The sequence below is a fragment of the Ranitomeya variabilis genome, chromosome 1 (assembly GCF_051348905.1).
Source record: "Ranitomeya variabilis isolate aRanVar5 chromosome 1, aRanVar5.hap1, whole genome shotgun sequence".
Taxonomy (NCBI): domain Eukaryota; kingdom Metazoa; phylum Chordata; class Amphibia; order Anura; family Dendrobatidae; genus Ranitomeya; species Ranitomeya variabilis.
The window spans coordinates 1,164,107,878-1,164,128,162 of NC_135232.1; the positions used below are offsets into that span (position 1 = coordinate 1,164,107,878).

General features: G+C 47.6%; 1 protein-coding gene across 1 annotated transcript in view; it reads right to left on the minus strand.

Moving 5' to 3' along the window:
• LOC143801257 (vomeronasal type-2 receptor 26-like) overlaps nucleotides 1-20,285 on the minus strand; it is a 225,353-nt gene that overhangs the window by 28,012 nt on the left and 177,056 nt on the right. Inside the window, exon 4 of the mRNA XM_077281237.1 lies at nucleotides 19,774-19,897. Coding sequence (XP_077137352.1) covers nucleotides 19,774-19,897 — 124 coding nt within the window. The remainder of the gene's footprint in view (nucleotides 1-19,773; nucleotides 19,898-20,285) is intronic.

Below are 20,285 nucleotides of genomic sequence, written 5' to 3' on the forward strand. Positions count from 1 at the left end.
CCTTCAGACTGTACGAGTCCACGGTCATGCCCTTCGGCATGAAGAATGCCCCTGTCACTTTCCAGTGGATGGTCAACCACCTGCTTCAGGGATTGGAGAAGTACACGGTGGCGTACCTGGATGACATTGACATCTTCAGTTCCTCCTGGGACGAACACCTGCAGCATCTCGAGGAGGTGCTCAGGTGACTTCACCGAGCTGGTCTGACCATCAAGCTGGGAAAGTGCCAGATGGGCATGAGTAGTCCACTATCTGGGGCACCGGGTAGGTGAGAAGTCCATAAAGCCAGAACCTGGGAAAGTGGGCGCGATCGTGTTCTGGCCCCCCCAAGACCAAGACACAGGTGATGTCCTTTATGGGTACTGCCGGGTACTGTAGGCACTTTGTACAGAACTATAGTAGCCTGGCAATACCCTCACCAGGAAGAAGTTACTCCACATCATCAACTGGACAGATGGCTGTGAGGGGGCCATCCAGGCGTTGAAAACAGCACTGTGCAATGCCCCTGTGTTGAAAGCAGTTGACAGCAGTCGACTGTTCTTGGTGCAGATTGACGCCAGCAAGTTTGGCCTCGGTGCTGTGCTTAGCCAGGTTGAATTGGAGGACCAAGAACACCCCGTGTTGTACCTGAGCCGGAAGCTTCTGCTGAGGGAAGTGGCCTATTCCACCATCGAGAATGAGTGCCTGGCCATAGTCTGGGCCCTGCAACGGTTTTAGCCTGACTTGTATGGTTGCACCTTCACTGTGGTGACCAACCACAACCCTCTGTGCTGGCTACAAGCCGTGAGTGGAACAAATGGGAGGTTGCTACGCTGGAGCCTTGCCCTCCAGCAGTACGATTTTACCATTGAGTACATAACGGGCAGGGAACATGGCAATGCAGATGGGTTGTCCCGCCAGGGTGAACCTGTTGAGGTGCGCATAGAGGAGTACCGAGAGGTTCTGCCTCCGTAGTGCAGTCCAAAAGGGGAGGTGTCACGTCAATGCCCAAAATGCCATATTATATTGTGCATTTACTTTCAAAAGGACATGGCTTTCTGCACACACACACAACGCAGCTGTGACCCCCTTTCTCCCCCCTCTGCATTCGACCATCCAAGGACAAAGCCTATAGCAGAGAATGGGCAACATGATACCGATGTGTGGGCAGGGTGTGGCTTTAAACTGCAGATGACCAATCCTGTAAAGCCTCTCATTGTCCCTCCCCTGTCAATCAGGAATTCCTTTGTCTGCGGCTTTGGAAAACGTAAATAACTAGCAGATCAGTGCATATCATTACTCAGCCCACTTAGTGATGTCAGGCAGGGGGCATATCTTTTACACCTTCTGAGTAGCGAGTCAGTCTTAGCCAAGGAAGTGATCTAACACCAGCTTGTCAAAGCTGTTCCATGCATCTGGATGTATTTATCCTCCTAAGACACAGGCCAGCCAAGATAATACCATGACATAACATGTAAGTGTGCTCTTTTCAACGTTAATCCTATTTTATTTTGTAATCTGTAATGTATATACAAATTGTTTTCTTTCTAATATCTTTTTATACTTTGCAAACACTGCCTAATTTTTCATGGAGTAAAATATTTATTTGCTAGCTTGTCTCTTCTGCTCTATATGGCTGTGCGTCCTCTGAAGTCAATTGCGCTTCAGATTTGGGTTGGCTTCGGACCCGTGAATCAGAGCTAGTGTCAGCATACTTTGTTCTGTGTGCTTGGGAATCTTTGCAGCGATGGCAGCATTGATAATTATTGTTCCCGCCTGTATGGGAGTAGTTATATTGCCCTCGCTGCAGCAGGCCCAATAACCAGTACATAGCAGGCAGCCTTTCTGGCAACTAATTACCCTAGGTGCAGTACCTAGTCTGACCTGAGGGTAAGGGGGGCACAAGAGAGATGCAAGTTCCAAACCAAAACTGGGAAGTGGGATATAGATAAATCCCCTTCAGAAGGAACCAGAGGCAACCAAACAACCCCGATTTATAAAAAATTGGTGTGAGTAGTGGGGACGATAAAGATATTCTCCCCAGGATCCCTGACATGCTGCTAGGATCCGTGACGTAGTGTTGGCAGTACGATGGAACCGTGACAGTAAGGTATTAGATTAAATAGGAGTACCAACTTATATTGTTTGAGATGAGACCAACTGGTATGAGAAAATAAACCAACTAGTATGGTATGAGATCAGGGCCGTATTTAAAGTTTATGCTGCCCTAGGCACTTTTAGTGCTGCCTCCCCCTTTGGTGAGTATGACACTATCGGCAGTGACTTTGGCAAAAATCACTGATAGTAGCCTTTTGCAGCAGATTGTGACAGTTTTTTCTGCATCTGCCGCGTAATGGATCACTTGCAATAACTGTTGTGAATTCCGTTCTTAGGCTCCCTCCGGTGGTTGTAAATCGCACTTTTGTGAGTTCTGCTCTTGGGCTCCCTCCGGTGGTTTTAAGTGGTACGGCTGCTCCTTGGATTTAGCAGTAGCAGCTGCTTCCACTGATTGTCTCTTCTGGCTCGGCTATTTAGCCTGGCTCTAATCCTCCAGCCAGTGCCAGTTGTCAATGTTTCCTGGTTGGATTCACATCTCTCCTCGGATTTCCCTGATATTCTGTCCAGTTCAGCAAAGATAAGTCCTTGCTTGTTCTTTTGCTGTCCACTTGTTGTGGACTTAATCATTCAGCTCATTCTATGTTTTTTCTCTGTGGTGGTTTTTTCTAGTTTTTAATACTGACCGCACAGTATTCTGTCCTGTCCTATCTATTTAGCTAGAAGTGGCCTCCTTTGCTAAATCCTGGTTTCATTCTGTGTATGTCATTTCCCTCTCCACTCACAGTCAATATTTGTGGGGGTCTGTCTATCCTTTGGGGATTTTCTCTGAGGCAAGATAGCTTTCCTGTTTCCATCTTTAGGGGTAGTTAGTTCTCCGGCTGTGACGAGGTGTCTAGGGAGTGACAGGAACATCCCACGGCTACTTCTAGTGTTGTGTTAAGTTCAGGAACTGCGGTCAGTACAGGTACCACCTCCTCCAGAGCTCATCCCATGTGGCTCCTTAACCACCAAACCATAACAGGAAACACTGCTTTGGCCTCATTCATTCCCTATGGGATTTGCGGCACTTGCCGCGATCTGGCAAATGCATTATCATACCTCCCAACTTCTGAAGAAGGGAAAGAGGGATAAATTTTGCGGCGTGTGTAAATTTTAGGCCACACCTCTGACCACACCCATTTCACAACTAGTCACACCCATATCCACATCCCAACCACACCCACTTAGCACTACTGATCACACTGCTTCATAAACAATAATTATAAACAAAGAAATATGGCCACACAGTGCTCCCTACTGTATAATGGCCACACATTATGCTCCATAATGTATAATGGCCACACATGATGCTCCATACTGTATTATGGCCACACATGATGCTCCATACTGTGTAATGGCCACACATGATGCTGCATACTGTATAATGGCCACACATGATGCTCAATCTATATATATAATTGTCTAAGGGTCACTTCTGTCTGTCTGTCCTTGAAATCCCTCGTCTCTGATTGGTCGAGGCCGCTAGGCCTCGACCAATCAGCGACGGGCACAGTCCGGCCAAGAATTAGTCCCTCCCTACTTCTGTCCAGACAGTGCCCGGCACCCGCTCCATACAGGGTTAATGGCAGCGTTAATGGACCGCATTATGCCGCGGGTAACGCACTCCATTAACCCCTTCATGACCTTGGGATTTTTCGTTTTTCCGCTTTCGTTTGTCACTTCCCTCCTTCCCAGAGCCATAACTTTTTTATTTTTCCGTAAATTTGGCCATGTGAGGGCTTATTTTTTGCGGGACGAGTTGTACTTTTGAACGACATCATTGGTTTTACCATGTCGTGTACTAGAAAACGGGAAAAAAATTCCAAGTGCGGTGAAATTGCAAAAAAAGTGCAATCCCACACTGGTTTTTTGCTTGGCTTCTTTGCTAGGTTCACTAAATGCTAAAACTGACCTGCCATTATGATTCTCCAGGTCAGTACGAGTTCATAGACACCTAACATGACTAGGTTTTTTTTTACCTAAGTGGTGAAAAAAAATTCCAAACTTTGCTAAAAAAAAAAAAATTGCGCCATTTTCCGATACTCGTAGCGTCTCCATTTTTCATGATCTGGGGTCGGTTGAGGGCTTATTTTTTGCGTGCTGAGCTGGCGTTTTTAATTATACCATTTCGCCTATGCAGCATCAATAGTAAAAAAAATCTATCGTTAAAAATAATAAAAAAAACAAAAAACCTGCTATTCTCACCTTCCGTTGTCCGCCAATGCAGTCTCGTGAGACTGCTAAGTCTTCTGGGTAATTTTGCTATGCATCTCTGGGAACAGAAGCTGGCGGCAGCAGCTCGTGCATTGGGACAGCTTTGCTGGATGATGGAGCGTGAGTATATAACTATTTTTTTTTTTTTTAACAGGGATATGGTGCTAACACTGCTATATACTACATAGGCTGTGTTATATACTATGTGGCCAGTGTTATATACTGCGTGGCTCATACATGCATATTGTAGGTCACTTCCGTCTCTTTGTCCCAGAAATCCCACGTCGCTGATCGGTCGGGGCCGCCAGGCCTTGACCAATCAGCGACAGGCACAGTCTGGCCCAGAATTAGTCCCTCCCTACTCCCCAGCCATCAATGCCTGCTCTATACTCCCCTCCAGTCAGCGTTCACACAGGGTTAATGGCAGCGTTAACGGACCGCGTTATGTCGCGGTGTAACGCAGTCCGTTAACGCTGCTATTAACCCTGTGTGACCAACTTTTTACTATTGATGCTGCCTATGCAGCATCAATAGTAAAAAGATGTAATGTTAAAAATAATAAAAAAAATAAAAAATAGTTATATACTCACCGTCCGTCGGCCCCCCCGGATCAGGAACAGGCCTTTCCTGCTTCTCGCGACGCTCCGGTGACCGCTCCTTGAATTGCGATCTCGCGAGATGATGACGTAGCGGTCTCGCGAGACCGCTATGTCATCATCTCGCGAGACCGCAATGTACTCTTGGGACAGGAGCGTCGCAAGGAGCATCGGTAAAGGCCTCGCTTGGATCCGGGGGCCAACGGAGGGTGAGTATAGAACAATTTTTTATTTTAATTCTTTTTTTTAACAGGGATATGGTGCCCACATTGCTATATACTACGTGGGCTGTGTTAGATACTACGTGGCTGTGCTATATACAGGTCCTTCTCAAAAAATTAGCATATAGTGTTAAATTTCATTATTTACCATAATGTAATGATTACAATTAAACTTTCATATATTATAGATTCATTATCCACCAACTGAAATTTGTCAGGTCTTTTATTGTTTTAATACTGATGATTTTGGCATACAACTCCTGATAACCCAAAAAACCTGTCTCAATAAATTAGCATATTTCACCCGTCCAATCAAATAAAAGTGTTTTTTAATAACAAACAAAAAAAACATCAAATAATAATGTTCAGTTATGCACTCAATACTTGGTCGGGAATCCTTTGGCAGAAATGACTGCTTCAATGCGGCGTGGCATGGAGGCAATCAGCCTGTGACACTGCTGAGATGTTATGGAGGCCCAGGATGCTTCAATAGCGGCCTTAAGCTCATCCAGAGTGTTGGGTCTTGCGTCTCTCAACTTTCTCTTCACAATATCCCACAGATTCTCTATGGGGTTCAGGTCAGGAGAGTTGGCAGGCCAATTGAGCACAGTAATACCATGGTCAGTAAACCATTTACCAGTGGTTTTGGCACTGTGAGCAGGTGCCAGGAAGCATGAAGTGCTCCAAAATCTCCTGATAGCTAGCTGCATTGACCCTGCCCTTGATGAAACACAGTGGACCAACACCAGCAGCTGACATGGCACCCCACACCATCACTGACTGTGGGTACTTGACACTGGACTTCAGGCATTTTGGCATTTCCTTCTCCCCAGTCTTCCTCCAGACTCTGGCACCTTGATTTCCGAATGACATGCAAAATTTGCTTTCATCAGAAAAAAGTACTTGGGACCACTTAGCAATAGTCCAGTGCTGCTTCTCTGTAGCCCAGGTCAGGCGCTTCTGCCGCTGTTTATGGTTCAAAAGTGGCTTTACCTGGGGAATGCGGCACCTGTAGCCCATTTCCTGCACACGCCTGTGCACGGTGGCTCTGGATGTTTCCACACCAGACTCAGTCCACTGCTTCCTCAGGTTCCCCAAGGTCTGGAATCGGTCCTTCTCCACAATCTTCCTCAGGGTCCGGTCACCTCCTCTCGTTGTACAGCGTTTTCTGCCACATTGTTTCCTTCCAACAGACTTACCATTGAGGTGCCTTGATACAGCACTCTGGGAACAGCCTATTTGTTGAGAAATTTCTTTCTGGGTCTTACCCTCTTGCATGAGGGTGTCAATGATGGCCTTCTTGACATCTGTCAGGTCGCTAGTCTTACCCATGATGGGGGTTTTGAGTAATGAACCAGGCAGGGAGTTTTTAAAAGCCTCAGGTATCTTTTGCATGTGTTTAGAGTTAATTAGTTGATTCAGAAGATTAGGGTAATAGGTCGTTTAGAGAACCTTTTCTTGATATGCTAATTTATTGAGACAGGTTTTTTGGGTTATCAGGAGTTGTAGGCCAAAATCATCAGTATTAAAACAATAAAAGACCTGACAAATTTCAGTTGGTGGATAATGAATCTATAATATATGAAAGTTTAATTGTAATCATTACATTATGGTAAATAATGAAATTTAACACTATATGCTAATTTTTTGAGAAGGACCTGTACTGTGTGACTGCTATATACTACGTGGGCTGTGCAATATACTAGGTGGCTGTGCAATATACTACGTGGGCTCTGCAATATACTACGTGGGCTGTGCAATATACTACATGGGCTGTGCAATATACTACGTGGGCTGTGCAATATACTACATGGGCTGTGCAATATACTACATGGGCTGTGCTATATACTACGTGGCTGGGGAATAAACTACGTGGGCTGTGCAATATACTACGTGGCTGTGCAATATACTACGTGGCCAGCCGCGAACAATCAGTGACAGGCGCAGTCTGGCCGCAAATTGGTGCGGGATTTGAACCACACTTCGCTAATTGGTCGCGCTCGGCTGGCCGAATCCTGTGTATTAAATGTATTATTTTAAAATCTTCATAAATAATCTACATATATATTCTAGAATACCCGATGCGTTAGAATCGGGCCACCATCTAGTACTGTATAATGGCCACACATAATGCTCCATACAGTATAATGGCCACACATGATGCTCAATACTGTATAATGACCCCCCTCCCATCTTGTATGCTTGGCTCATCTCCCCCCCTCCCTGTATGCATGGCTCATATCCTCCCCTCCCTGTATGCATGGCTCTTATCCCCCCTCCCATCCCATATGCATGGCTCATCCCCCTTCCCATCCCATATGCATGGCTCATCTCCCCCCTCCCTGTATGCATGTCTCATATCCCCCCTCCCTGTATGCATGGCTCATATCCCCTCTCCCATCCCGTATGCATGGCTCATCTCCCTCCCATCCCATATTCATGGCTCATCTCCCACCCCCTCCTGTATGCATGGCTCATCTCCCCCCCTCCCTGTATGCATGGCTCATATCCCCCTCCCTGTATGCATGGCTCATATCCCTCCTCCAATCCTGTATGCATGGCCCATCTCCCTCCCATCCCATATGCATGGCTCATCTCCCCCCATATGCATGACTCATATCCCCCCTCCCTGTATGCATGGCTCATCTCCCCCCTCCTGTATGCATGGCTCATATCCCCCCCTCCCATCCTATATGCATGGCTCATATCCCCAATCCCATCCTGTATGCATGGCTCATCTCCCTCCCATCCCACATGCATAGCTCATCTCCGACCCCCTCTCCTGTATGCATGGCTCATATCCCCCCTCCTTGTATGCGTGGCTCATGTCCGTCCCATCCCATATGCATGGCTCATCTCCCCCCTCCTGTATGCATGGCTCATCTCCCCCCTCCTGTATGCATGGCTCATATCTTCCCCTCCTGTATGCATGGATCATCTCCCCCCTCCTGTATGCATGGCTCATATCCCCCCTGTATGCATGGCTCATATTCCCCCCCTCCTGTATGCATGTCTCATATCCCCCCTCCTGTATGCATGACTCATATCCCCCTCTCCTGTATGCATGGCTCATATCCCCCCTCCTGTATGCATGGCTAATATCCCCCCTCCTGTATGCATGGCTCATATTCCCCCCCTCCTGTATGCATGGCTCATATCCCCCCTCCTGTATGCATGGCTCATATCCCCCCTCCTGTATGCAAGGCTCATATCCCCCCTCCTGTATGCAAGGCTCATATCCCCCCTCCTGTATGCATGGCTAATATCCCACCATCCTGTATGCATGGCTCATATCCTCCCTCCTGTATGCATGGCTCAAATCCCCCTCTCCTGTATGCATGGCTCATATCCCCCTCTCCTGTATGCATGGCTCATATCCCCCTCCTGTATGCATGGCTCATATCCCCCTCCCCCTGCTCCCGCTCCTGCTCCCATCTTGCATGGCTCGGCTCCCCATCCTCCTTTATCCCCCCATCCCCCCGGCTGTCATACTCACCTTACTTCTCCGCGCCGAACATCCCTCTATCTCTGTCCCGGCGCAGCACCTTCTTCCTGCGTGAGCGGTCAGGTGGTACCGCTCATTAAGGTCATGAATATGCCCATATTCATCACCTTAATGAGCAGTACCACGTGACCGCTCACACAGGACGAGCTGCAGGCGCTGAGACCAGGCATCGCTGGAGCAGGGTGAGCATGACGTCTTCAAGGAGGCAGGTAGGCGGGCGGGTGGCCGTGGGGGGGGGCAGTCCTTTGGAAGGTGACCCCGGACTTTAATATAAAAAAACAGAAAAGAAACTTGCTCAGGTGCCGCTCCCCCTCATCGTCCCACCCTAGGTACATGCCCTCAAGTGCCTAGTGACAAATTCGGGCCTGTATGAGATTTACATGTAGCATACCTGAAACTAAAATAAAGGTTAACAGAATTACAACAAGAGAGTGTCCGGTTTTAAATAAAGCAGGATAGAGAAATGCACAATCAAGGGTCTCCAGTTGTGGAAGATGTCAATAAGATATTATGATTTCTGCAGCGCTTACTTTAACCCCTTCATGACCCAGCCTATTTTGGCCTTAATGACCTTGCCGTTTTTTGAAATTCTGACCAGTGTCCCTTTATGAGGTAATAACTCAGGAACGCTTCAACGGATCCTAGCGATTCTGAGACTGTTTTTTCGTGACATATTGGGCTTCATGTTAGTGGTAAATTTAGGTCGATAATTTCTGAGTTTATTTGTGAAAAAAACGGAAATTTGGCAAAAAATTTTCACATTTTGAATTTTTATTCTGTTAAACCAGAGAGTTATGTGACACAAAATAGTTAATAAATAACATTTCCCACATGTCTACTTTACATCAGCACAATTTTGGAAACAATTTTTTTTTTTGCTAGGAAGTTATAAGGGTTAAAATTTGACCAGTGATTTCTCATTTTTACAACAAAATTTACAAAACCATTTTTTTTAGGGACCACCTCACATTTGAAGTCATTTTGAGGGTTCTATATGGCTGAAAATACCCAAAAGTGACACCATTCTAAAAACTGCACCCCTCAAGGTGCTCAAAACCACATTCAAGAAGTTTATTAACCCTTCAGGTGTTTCACAGCAGCAGAAGCAACATGGAAGGAAAAAATGAACATTTAACTTTTTAGTCACAAAAATGATCTTTTAGCAACAATTTTTTTATTTTCCCAGCGGTAAAAGGAGAAACTGGACCACGGACGTTGTTGTCCAATTTGTCCTGACTACGCTGATACCTCATATGTGGGGGTAAACCACTGTTTGGGCGCACGGCAGGGCTCGGAAGGGAAGGAGCGCCAGTTGACTTTTTGAATTAAAAATTGGCTCCAATCTTTAGCGGACACCATGTCACGTTTGGAGAGCCCCCGTGTGCCTAAACATTGGAGCTCCCCCACAAGTGACCCCATTTTGGAAACTAGACCCCCCAAGGAACTTATCTAGAAGCATAGTGAGCACTTTAAACCCCCAGGTGCTTCACAAATTGATCCGTAAAAATGAAAAAGTACTTTTTTTTCACAAAAACATTATTTTAGCCTCAATTTTTTCATTTTCACATGGGCAACAGGATAAAATGGATCCTAAATTTTGTTGGGCAATTTCTCCTGAGTACACCAATACCTCACATGTGGGGGTAAACCACTGTTTGGGCACATGGTAAGGCTCGGAAGGGAAGGAGCGCCATTTGACTTTTTGAATGAAAAATTATCTCCATCGTTAGCGGACACCATGTTGCGTTTGGAAAGCCCCTGTGTGCCTAAACATTGGAGCTCCTCCACAAGTGACCCCATTTTGGAAACTAGACCCCCCAAGGAACTCATCTAGAGGCATAGTGAGCACTTTAAACCCCCAGGTGCTTCACAAATTGATCCGCAAAAATGAAAAAGTACTTTTTTTTCACACAAAATTTCTTTTAGCCTCAATTCTTTCATTTTCACATGGGCAATAGGATAGAATGGATCCTAAAATTTGTTGGGCAATTTCTCCTGAGTATGCCGATACCTCATATGTGGGGGTAAACCACTGTTTGGGTGCACGGCAAGGCTCGGAAGGGGAGGCGTGCCATTTGACTTTTTGAATGGAAAATTAGCTCCAATCGTTAGCGGACACCATGTCGCGTTTGGAGAGCCCCTGTGTGCCTAAACATTGGAGCTCCCCTACAAGTGACCCCATTTTGGAAACTAGACCCCCCAAGGAACTTATCTAGATGCATAGTGAGCACTTATAACCCCCAGGTGCTTCACAGAAGTTTATAACGCAGAGCCATGAAAATAAAAAAATAATTTTTCTTTCCTCAAAAATGATTTTTAGCCCAGAATTTTTTCTTTTCCCAAGGGTAATAGGAGAAATTGGACCACAAATGTTGTTGTCCAGTTTGTCCTGAGTACGATGATACCCCATATGTGGGGGTAAACCACTGTTTGGGCGCACGGCAGGGCTCGGAAGGGAAGTAGTGACGTTTTGAAATGCAGACTTTGATGGAATGCTCTGCGGGCATCATGTTGCGTTTGCAGAGCCCCTGATGTGCCTAAACAGTAGGAACTCCCCACAAGTGACTCCATATTGGAAACTAGACCCCCAAGGGAACTTATCTAGATGTGTGGTGAGCACTTTGAACCCCCAAGTGCTTCACAGAAGTTTATAACGCAGAGCCGTGAAAATAATAAATGTGTTTCCTTTCCTCAAAAATATTTTTTTAGCCCAGAATTTTTTATTTTTGCAAGAGTAACAGGAGAAATTGGACCCCAAAAGTTGTTGTCCAGTTTCTCCTGAGTACGCTGATACCCCATATGTGGGGGTAAACCACTGTTTGGGCACATGCCGGGGCTCGGAAGGGAAGTAGTGACGTTTTGGAATGCAGACTTTGATGGAATGGTCTGCGGGCATCATGTTACGTTTGCAGAGCCCCTGATATGCCTAAACAGTAGAAACCCCCCACAAGTGACCCCATTTTGGAAACTAGACCCCCAAAGGAACTTATCTAGATGTGTGGTGAGCACGTTCAACCCCCAAGTGCTTCACAGAAGTTTACAACGCAGAGCCGTGAAAATAAAAAATCATTTTTCTTTCCTCAAAAAAGATGTTTTAGCAAGCAATTTTTTATTTTCACAAGGGTAACAGGAGAATTTGGACCCCAATATTTGTTGCCCAGTTTGTTGTGAGTATGCTGATACCCCATATGTGGGGGTAAACCACTGTTTGGGCGCACGTCAGGGCTCGGAAGGGAAGTAGTGACATTTGAAATGCAGACTTTGATGGAATGGTCTGCGGGCGTCACATTGCATTTGCAGAGCCCCTGATGTGCCTAAACAGTAGAAACACCCCACAAGTGACCCCATTTTGGAAACTAGACCCCCGAAGGAACTTATCTAGATGTGTGGTGAGCACTTTCAACCCCCAAGTGCTTCACAGAAGTTTATAACGCAGAGCCGTGAAAATAAAAAATAATTGTTCTTTCCTCAAAAATTATGTTTTAGCAAGTAATTTTTTATTTTTGCAAGGGTAACAGGAGAAATTGGACCCCAACAGTTGTTGCCCAGTTTGTCCTGAGTACGCTGGTACCCCAAATGTGGGGGTAAACCACTGTTTGGGTGCACGTCGGGGCTTGGAAGGGCGGGAGCACCATTTGACTTTTTGAACGCAAGATTGGCTGGAATCAATGGTGGCGCCATGTTGCGTTTGGAGACCCCTGATGTGCCTAAACAGTGGAAACCCCTCAATTCTAACTTCAACACTAACCCCAACACACCCCTAATCCTAATCCCAACTGTAGCCATAACCCTAATCACAACCCTAACCCCAACACACCCCTAACCACAACCCTAACCGCAACACACCCGTAACCCTAATTCCAACCCTAATCCTAACCCTAATCCCAACCGTAACCCTAATCCCAACCCTAACCACAACTGTAACCCCAACACACCCCTAACCCTATCCGTGACCCTAACCACAAGCCTAATCTTAACCCTATTTCAAACCCTAGCCCTAATTCCAACCCTAACTCTAATTCCAACCCTAACCCTAAGGCTATGTGCCCACGTTGCGGATTCGTGTGAGATTTTTCCGCACGATTTTTGAAAAATCTGCAGGTAAAAGGCACTGCGTTTTACCTGCGGATTTACAGCAGATTTCCAGTGTTTTTTTGTGCGGATTTCACCTGCGGATTCCTATTGAGGAACAGGTGTAAAACGCTGCGGAATCCGCACAAAGAATTGACATGCTGCGGAAAATACAACGCAGCGTTTCTGCACGGAATTTTCCGCACCATGGGCACAGCGGATTTGGTTTTCCTTAGGTGTACATGGTACTGTAAACCTGATGGAAAACTGCTTCGAATTCGCAGCGGCCAATCCGCTGCGGATCCGCGGCCAATCCGCTGCGGATCCGCTGTCAATCCACTGCGGATCTGCGGCCAATCCGCTGCAGATCCGCTGGCAATCTGCTGCCAATCCGCTGCGGATCCGCTGCGGATCCGCGGCCGATTTGCTGCGGATCCGCTGCCGATCCGCTGCCGATCCGCTGCCCATCCGCTGCGGATCCGTGGCCAATCCGCTGCGGATCGCTGCCGATCCGCTGCGGATCCGCTGCCGATCCGCTGCGGATCCGCTGCGGATCCGCGGCCGATCCGCTGCGGATCCGCGGCCGATCCGCTGCGGATCCGCGGCCGATCCGCTGCGGATCCGCGGCCGATCCGCTCTGTGTGCACATGCCATAACCCTACCCCTAACCCTACCCGTAACCCTAACCCTACCCCTAACCCTACCCCTAGTTCTAACCCTAACCCTAGTGGAAGAAAAAAAAAAAAAAATGTCTTTATTTTATTATTGTCCCTATGGGGGTGATAAAGGGGGGGGGTTATTTATTATTTTTTTTATTTTGATCGCTGTGATAGAACCTACCACAGCGATCAAAATGTACCTGTAAGGAATCTGCCGACTGGCAGATTCGGCGGGCGCACTGAGCATGCGCCCGCCATTTTCCAAGATGGCGGCGCCCAGCGAGGAGACAGCCGGACACCGGGAGGATCGGTAAGTATGAAGGGGTGGTGGGGGGGTGGATCGGAGCACAGGGGGGGGGATCGGAGCACAGGGGGGGTGGGTCTGAGCAAGGAGGGAGCGGACAGGAGGACGGGGGAGCCGGCAGGCGGACGGAGGGGACCGGACCCCATAACGGAGCACTGGGGGGGCGATCGGTGGGTGTGGGGGGGGGCACTTCAGTATTTCCAGCCATGGCCGATGATATTGCAGCATCGGCCATGGCTGGATTGTAATATTTCACCAGTTTTTTAGGTGAAATATTACAAATCGCTCTGATTGGCAGTTTCACTTTCAACAGCCAATCAGAGCGATCGTAGCCACGGGGGGGGTGAAGCCACCCCCCCTGGGCTGAAGTACCACTCCCCCTCTCCCTGCAGATCGGGTAAAATAGGAGTTAACCCCTTCACCCGATCTGCAGGGACGCGATCATTCCATGACGCCACATAGGCGTCATGGGTCGGATTGGCACGGGTTTTCATGACGCCTACGTGGCGTCATGGGTCGGGAAGGGGTTAAGATGTATACAAAGGTAAAATTTCAGATCTGGACCCGTGAAAGCGCTTATTGTGTGAAACGGCCGTCGTCCTTTTGCCTGCATAATCTGCACTTGTTTTACCCGCAATACCTTGTCCATGATTTTTATTATGTAATAAAGGACTAAGGTTGTTTTTTTCACCAACAATTGGAGTGCTGCTGCTTTTTTCTTGTTTTATTGGACTTTTCATGCACCTTCTTCATAGCAAGCACCTCCAGCAAGGTGAAGGTTTCTGGAATGTGTCCGTGATTCAGAGCTCATTCATCCTTTAACAGTGAGTACTAAGAGCGGTTTTTCTCAGTGCCATTCATATTTCTTCTTACTGATTTGCATATTATCCAGCTGAGCTCTGTGCTATAAATCAGAATGAAAGAGCTTGAAAAACGTTGTAGCGATGAGCGATGATGACTATACAGAGCAGGTATTAGTAGAGGACGTAGTCGCGCTGCCAGAAATACAATCAGAAGGAGGTACAATCCCGCAGTACCGGTGTGGCAGGCACATATTCCAAGTTACACTGATAAGACACATGCAAAAAATGAGCAGTACTCCTTGTGACATGCACACTCTGTGAGGCAGACAGTCATTGTCACGGATCCCAGGGAGGACAACATTATCATCCCCACTGCTCACACCAATTTGTCATGAACCCTGATTGTTTGGTTGCCCCTGGTTCCTTTCTGAAGGGGATTTATCTATATCCCACCTCCCAGTTCCGATTTGGAACTTGCAGCTCTCTTGTGCCCCCCTTACCCTCAGATCAGACAGGGTACTGCACCTAGGATAATTAGTCTCCATATAGGCTGCCTTACTTTGTACTGGCTAATGGGCATGCTGCAGTGTGGGCGATATAACTACTCCCACTCAAGCAGGAACAAGAATTATCAACGCCGTCCATCGCTAAAAAGTCTCCCAAATGCACAGGACAAAAATCCGCTACAACCAGCTCCGATTTCTTAATTAATCACGGGTCCGGAACCAACCCAAATTAGTAGCGTAATCCACTTCAGAGGATGTGACAGTACGTTATAGAGCAAGGAGAAACAAAGCTAGTAATTTTATATATTTTACTCCAAAAAGGTAGGCAGTGTTAACCGAAGTATAAAAAGATATAAAAGTAGTCAAGTATCATATGTACAGTACAAGTACAAATAAAAGGGATTAAAGTTGAAAAACAAAGTTCGTTATCTCATTTAATCTCATGGCAGACCATGTGCTGTGGGGGATGGGCATGCAGTCTTGCAGCTAGACCCAGGACTAGTGTTGAGCATTCTGATACCGCAAGTATCGGGTATCGGCCGATACTTGCCGTATCGGAATTCCGATACCGAGATCCGATACTTTTGTGGTATCGGGAATCGGTATCGGGATTAAAATCAATGTGTAAAATAAAGAATTAAAATAAAAAATAGGGATATATTCACCTCTCCGGCGGACTCTGGCGGTTACCTAAGAATGCGCGCTTGAAGGGCCTTAGATGAGGTCACTGCGCTCTGATTGGTCGCGTAGCGGTCGCGTGACCGCTACGCGACCAATCACAAAGCCGTGACATCACCTAAGGTCTTTCAAGCGCGCATTCTTAGGTTCAACGGCTCCCGGTTATGGCGGTAACAGCCAGAGGCCGCCGGAGAGGTGAGTATATCCCTATTTTTTATTTTAATTCTTTATTTTACACATTGATATGGATCCCAGGGCCTGAAGGAGAGTTTCCTCTCCTTCAGACCCTGGGATCCATCAGGATACCGTCCGATACTTGGTGTCCTATTGACTTGTATGGGTATCGGGTATCGGTATCGGATTAGATCCGATACTTTGCCAGTATCGGCCGATACTTTCCGATACCGATACTTTCAAGTATCGGACGGTATCGCTCAACACTACCCAGGACAAAAGACTAGTGAAGACTGATGCCTCACTCACTTATCTCCGTGCCCAAAACCAAGGCACTCCCCCTGTTGTGACCTCACTCAGAGGCTGAATACTCCCCTTTTTTAGAGTTAGGACAAGCCATTTCTATACATAACTTGCTGTAAGAACCTCGTAGAAGAACGACACATGATGCTCATCCCGTCAGGCGGGTTCTTTTAGGTATAAACACAATGTATATATATGACCCGCTTATGGAGAAATGCGTTCATTGCATTTCGTGGGTTTAGATCCTGGCGATTTCATTGAGTTATAGATCTCTCGATGGACATTTGGAATATGTAACCCTTATATCTCTATCCCTGATCACTTCTCAAGAACAAAAGAGTCCCATGCGGTTGAAAATTGCTGTATCAGATATGGCTGGTATCAGGGAGGAGGGGGGAAGAGGGGTTTAGGCAGGAGACTGGCTTTTCCAGCACAAAGCCATAAAAGTTCCTCAGCGACTTCAGTGAGTGTTGGTGGCACGCTGGTCTCACATTTACAGCCATATCGCAAGTGGGAGGGAGGGAGAGTGGCTTAGAATTCCAGGCTTGTGCTGGCGGGTAGAGGAAACTGCAGCTGAGAGCTCTGTATGTGTCATAGAAGTAATCAGAACTTCTTCCTATTTCCTGACAGTCATAGAGGTAAAAAGAATCTGTTTATTGCAACCTCATCTAAGAGCAGCATGATGTAGGAGCTGAGATCCTGATTCCAGCAATGTATCACAACTCTGTTTTATCTGTTGTCCATCTATCAGTTCTCAGAATGTTGAGCTCTGTATAACTCCGCCCACTCCACTGATGGGCAGCTTTCTGCCTATGCACAGTGAAAATAACTATCAATCAGTAGTAAGGGGGTGGGGTTTTACAGAGTGGATTACAGCATCATTGGATCTGACGCATGATCGTTTCCTAGATCCATGCACCACACATGGGCGGAAATGAGCTGAGGGTGCAGTGAGCTGGTGAGAAATTATTCTTAATCCTATTATGTGTTATACTTTGCATCTACGCCTGGTATCCAATGTGTGATATCATCTGCTGAGCTGTGTATCTATTCCTATCATGTGTGAGGCCATCTGCTGAGCTGTGTATCAAATCCTATTATTATTCGTGATATCATCTGTTGAGCTGTGTATCTAATCCTATTATTTGTGATACCATCTGCTGAGCTGTGTTTCTCACAGTGAAGAGTGACCGCTGCAGACAGTGCTGGGCGGTGACCGCTGCAGACAGTGTTGGGTGGTGATGTTGGCAGTGAATAGTTACAGCTGCAGACAGTGCTGGGTGGTAGCAGTGGTGGTGAAGAGTGACTAGTGCAGACAGTGCTGGGTGGTGACCGGTGCAGACAGTGCTGGGTGGTGACCGCTGCAGACAGTGCTGGGTGGTAACTGCTGCAGACAGTGCTGGGTGGTGACCTGTGTAGACAGTGGTGGGTGGTAACTGCTGCAGACAGTGCTGGGTGGTGACCGCTGCAGACAGTGCTAGGTGGTGACCAGTGCAGACAGTGCTGGGTGGTGACCGCTGCAGACAGTGCTGGGTGGTGACCGGTGCAGACAGTGCTGGGTGGTGACCGCTGCAGACAGTGCTGGGTGGTAACTGCTGCAGACAGTGCTGGGTGGTGACCTGTGTAGACAGTGGTGGGTGGTAACTGCTGCAGACAGTGCTGGGTGGTGACCGCTGCAGACAGTGCTAGGTGGTGACCGGTGCAGACAGTGCTGGGGCTAAAATCCCACACACCGATCCCTGAGTGATGTCCTGCTCTGCAGTGTGTGTGTAAGGGGGTAACTGTTTCATAGCTTCAGTTAGCTTGTTGTGAATTGTTATACTGTTTGCTTTATCTCTACTAACCCCTTCTGTTTTCTTCCTGCGAGGAGAATCTTACTCCTGTTAACAAATCCCCCTCAACAGTTGGTCTGTCTGTTCCGTGGTGACATACTCAACCCTGCACCCTATTACATGTGAATGTAGTCGATGCGGAGTCCATCTTCCTGTGTGAATGTGGTCGATGCGGAGTCCATCTTCCTGTGTGAATGTGGTCGATGCGGAGTCCATCTTCCTGTGTGAATGTGGTCGATGCGGAGTCCATCATCCTGTGTGAATGTGGTAGATGCGCAGTCCATCTTCCTGTGTGAATGTGGTCGATGCGGAGTCCATCATCCTGTGTGAATGTGGTCGATGCGGAGTCCATCTTCCTGTGTGAATGTGGTCGATGCGGAGTCCATCTTCCTGTGTGAATGTGGTCGATGCGGAGTCCATCTTCCTGTGTGAATGTGGTCGATGCGGAGTCCATCTTCCTGTGTGAATGTGGTCGATGCGGAGTCCATCTTCCTGTGTGAATGTGGTCGATGCAGAGTCCATCTTCGCGTGTGAATGTGGTCGATGTGGAGTCCATCTTCCTGTGTGAATGTGGTCGATGCAGAGTCCATCTTCCTGTGTGAATGTGGTCGATGCGGAGTCCATCTTCCTGTGTGAATGTGGTCGATGCGGAGTCCATCATCCTGTGTGAATGTAGTCGATGTGGAGTCCACCATCCTGTGTGAATGTGGTCGATGCAGAGTCCATCTTCCTGTGTGAATGTGGTCGATGCGCAGTCCATCTTCCTGTGTGAATGTGGTCGATGCGGAGTCCATCATCCTGTGTGAATGTGGTCGATGCGGAGTCCATCTTCCTGTGTGAATGTGGTCGATGCGGAGTCCATCTTCCTGTGTGAATGTGGTCGATGCGGAGTCCATCTTCCTGTGTGAATGTGGTCGATGCGGAGTCCATCTTCCTGTGTGAATGTGGTCGATGCAGAGTCCATCTTCCTGTGTGAATGTGGTCGATGCAGAGTCCATCTTCCTGTGTGAATGTGGTCGATGCGGAGTCCATCATCCTGTGTGAATGTAGTCGATGTGGAGTCCACCATCCTGTGTGAATGTGGTCGATGCAGAGTCCATCTTCCTGTGTGAATGTGGTCGATGTGGAGTCCATCATCCTGTGTGAATGTGGTCGATGCGGAGTCCATCATCCTGTGTGAATGTAGTCGATGCAGAGTCCATCTTCCTGTGTGAATGTGGTCGATGCAGAGTCCATCTTCCTGTGTGAATGTGGTCGATGCAGAGTCCATCTTCCTGTGTGAATGTGGTCGATGCGGAGTCCATCTACCTGTGTGAATGTGGTCGATGCGGAGTCCATCTTCCTGAGTGCATATGATCGATGCGTAGTCCATCTTCCTGTGTGAATGTGGTCGATGCGGAGTCCATCATCCTGCGTGAATGTGGTCGATGCAGAGTCCATCTTCCTGTGTGAATGTGGTCGATGCGGAGTCCATCTTCCTGTGTGAATGTGGTCGATGCGGAGTCCATCTTCCTGTGTGAATGTGGTTGATGCGGAGTCCATCTTCCTATGTGAATGTGGTCGATGCGGAGTCCATCTTCCTGTGTGAATGTGGTCAATGCAGAGTCCATCTTCCTGTGTGAATGTGGCCGATGCAGAGTCCATCTTCCTGTGTGAATGTGGCCGATGCGGAGTCCATCTACCTGAGTGAATATGATCGATGCGGAGTCCATCTTCCTGTGTGAATGTGGTCGATGCGGAGTCCATCTTCCTGTGTGAATGTGGTTGATGCGGAGTCCATCTCCTATAAGAAGGTGCCGGACGCCGGTTACACCCCTCAGACTGTACTTACCGGTTATATTGGAGATCTCGCCTTCTGAACACGGGATGCAGTCATAGCAGCAGGTGTGAATTGTCGGTTTCGCCTTTTTCCAGCTTCCAGATGAGCAGGGATCTGAGCAGCGGGATACTGGGACCTGAGAAGCAGAAGAGAACTTTACCGGAGGGACAAAGTCTGAAAGCTGATAAATGAGACAAGTGACGGAGCCGCAGGGTGGATGGGCCTCATGACAATCTAGAGGGTGGGATTGAAGGGGTTAACTAATGTGACAATAAGGATGGGAGAGATTTTTGGTGGTGTACGTGCAAGGAGTCTGATTGGTGGGAGGGAGTTTTGGAGGCGGGGTTGTGGGGGGTTATATAAGGGATAGGTGGGTTCCTGCCTTCTCTTGCATCCTGGATCCAGCTGCCCACCCACCATCAGTTTTTTGATTTCCTGTTTTTATAAAAAAAAATTAAAAAGCCTTTTTCCTGTCACATCTGACTGCGGGGGGATAGTTCCGGGTTAGGGGCTGGTCCAGTGTG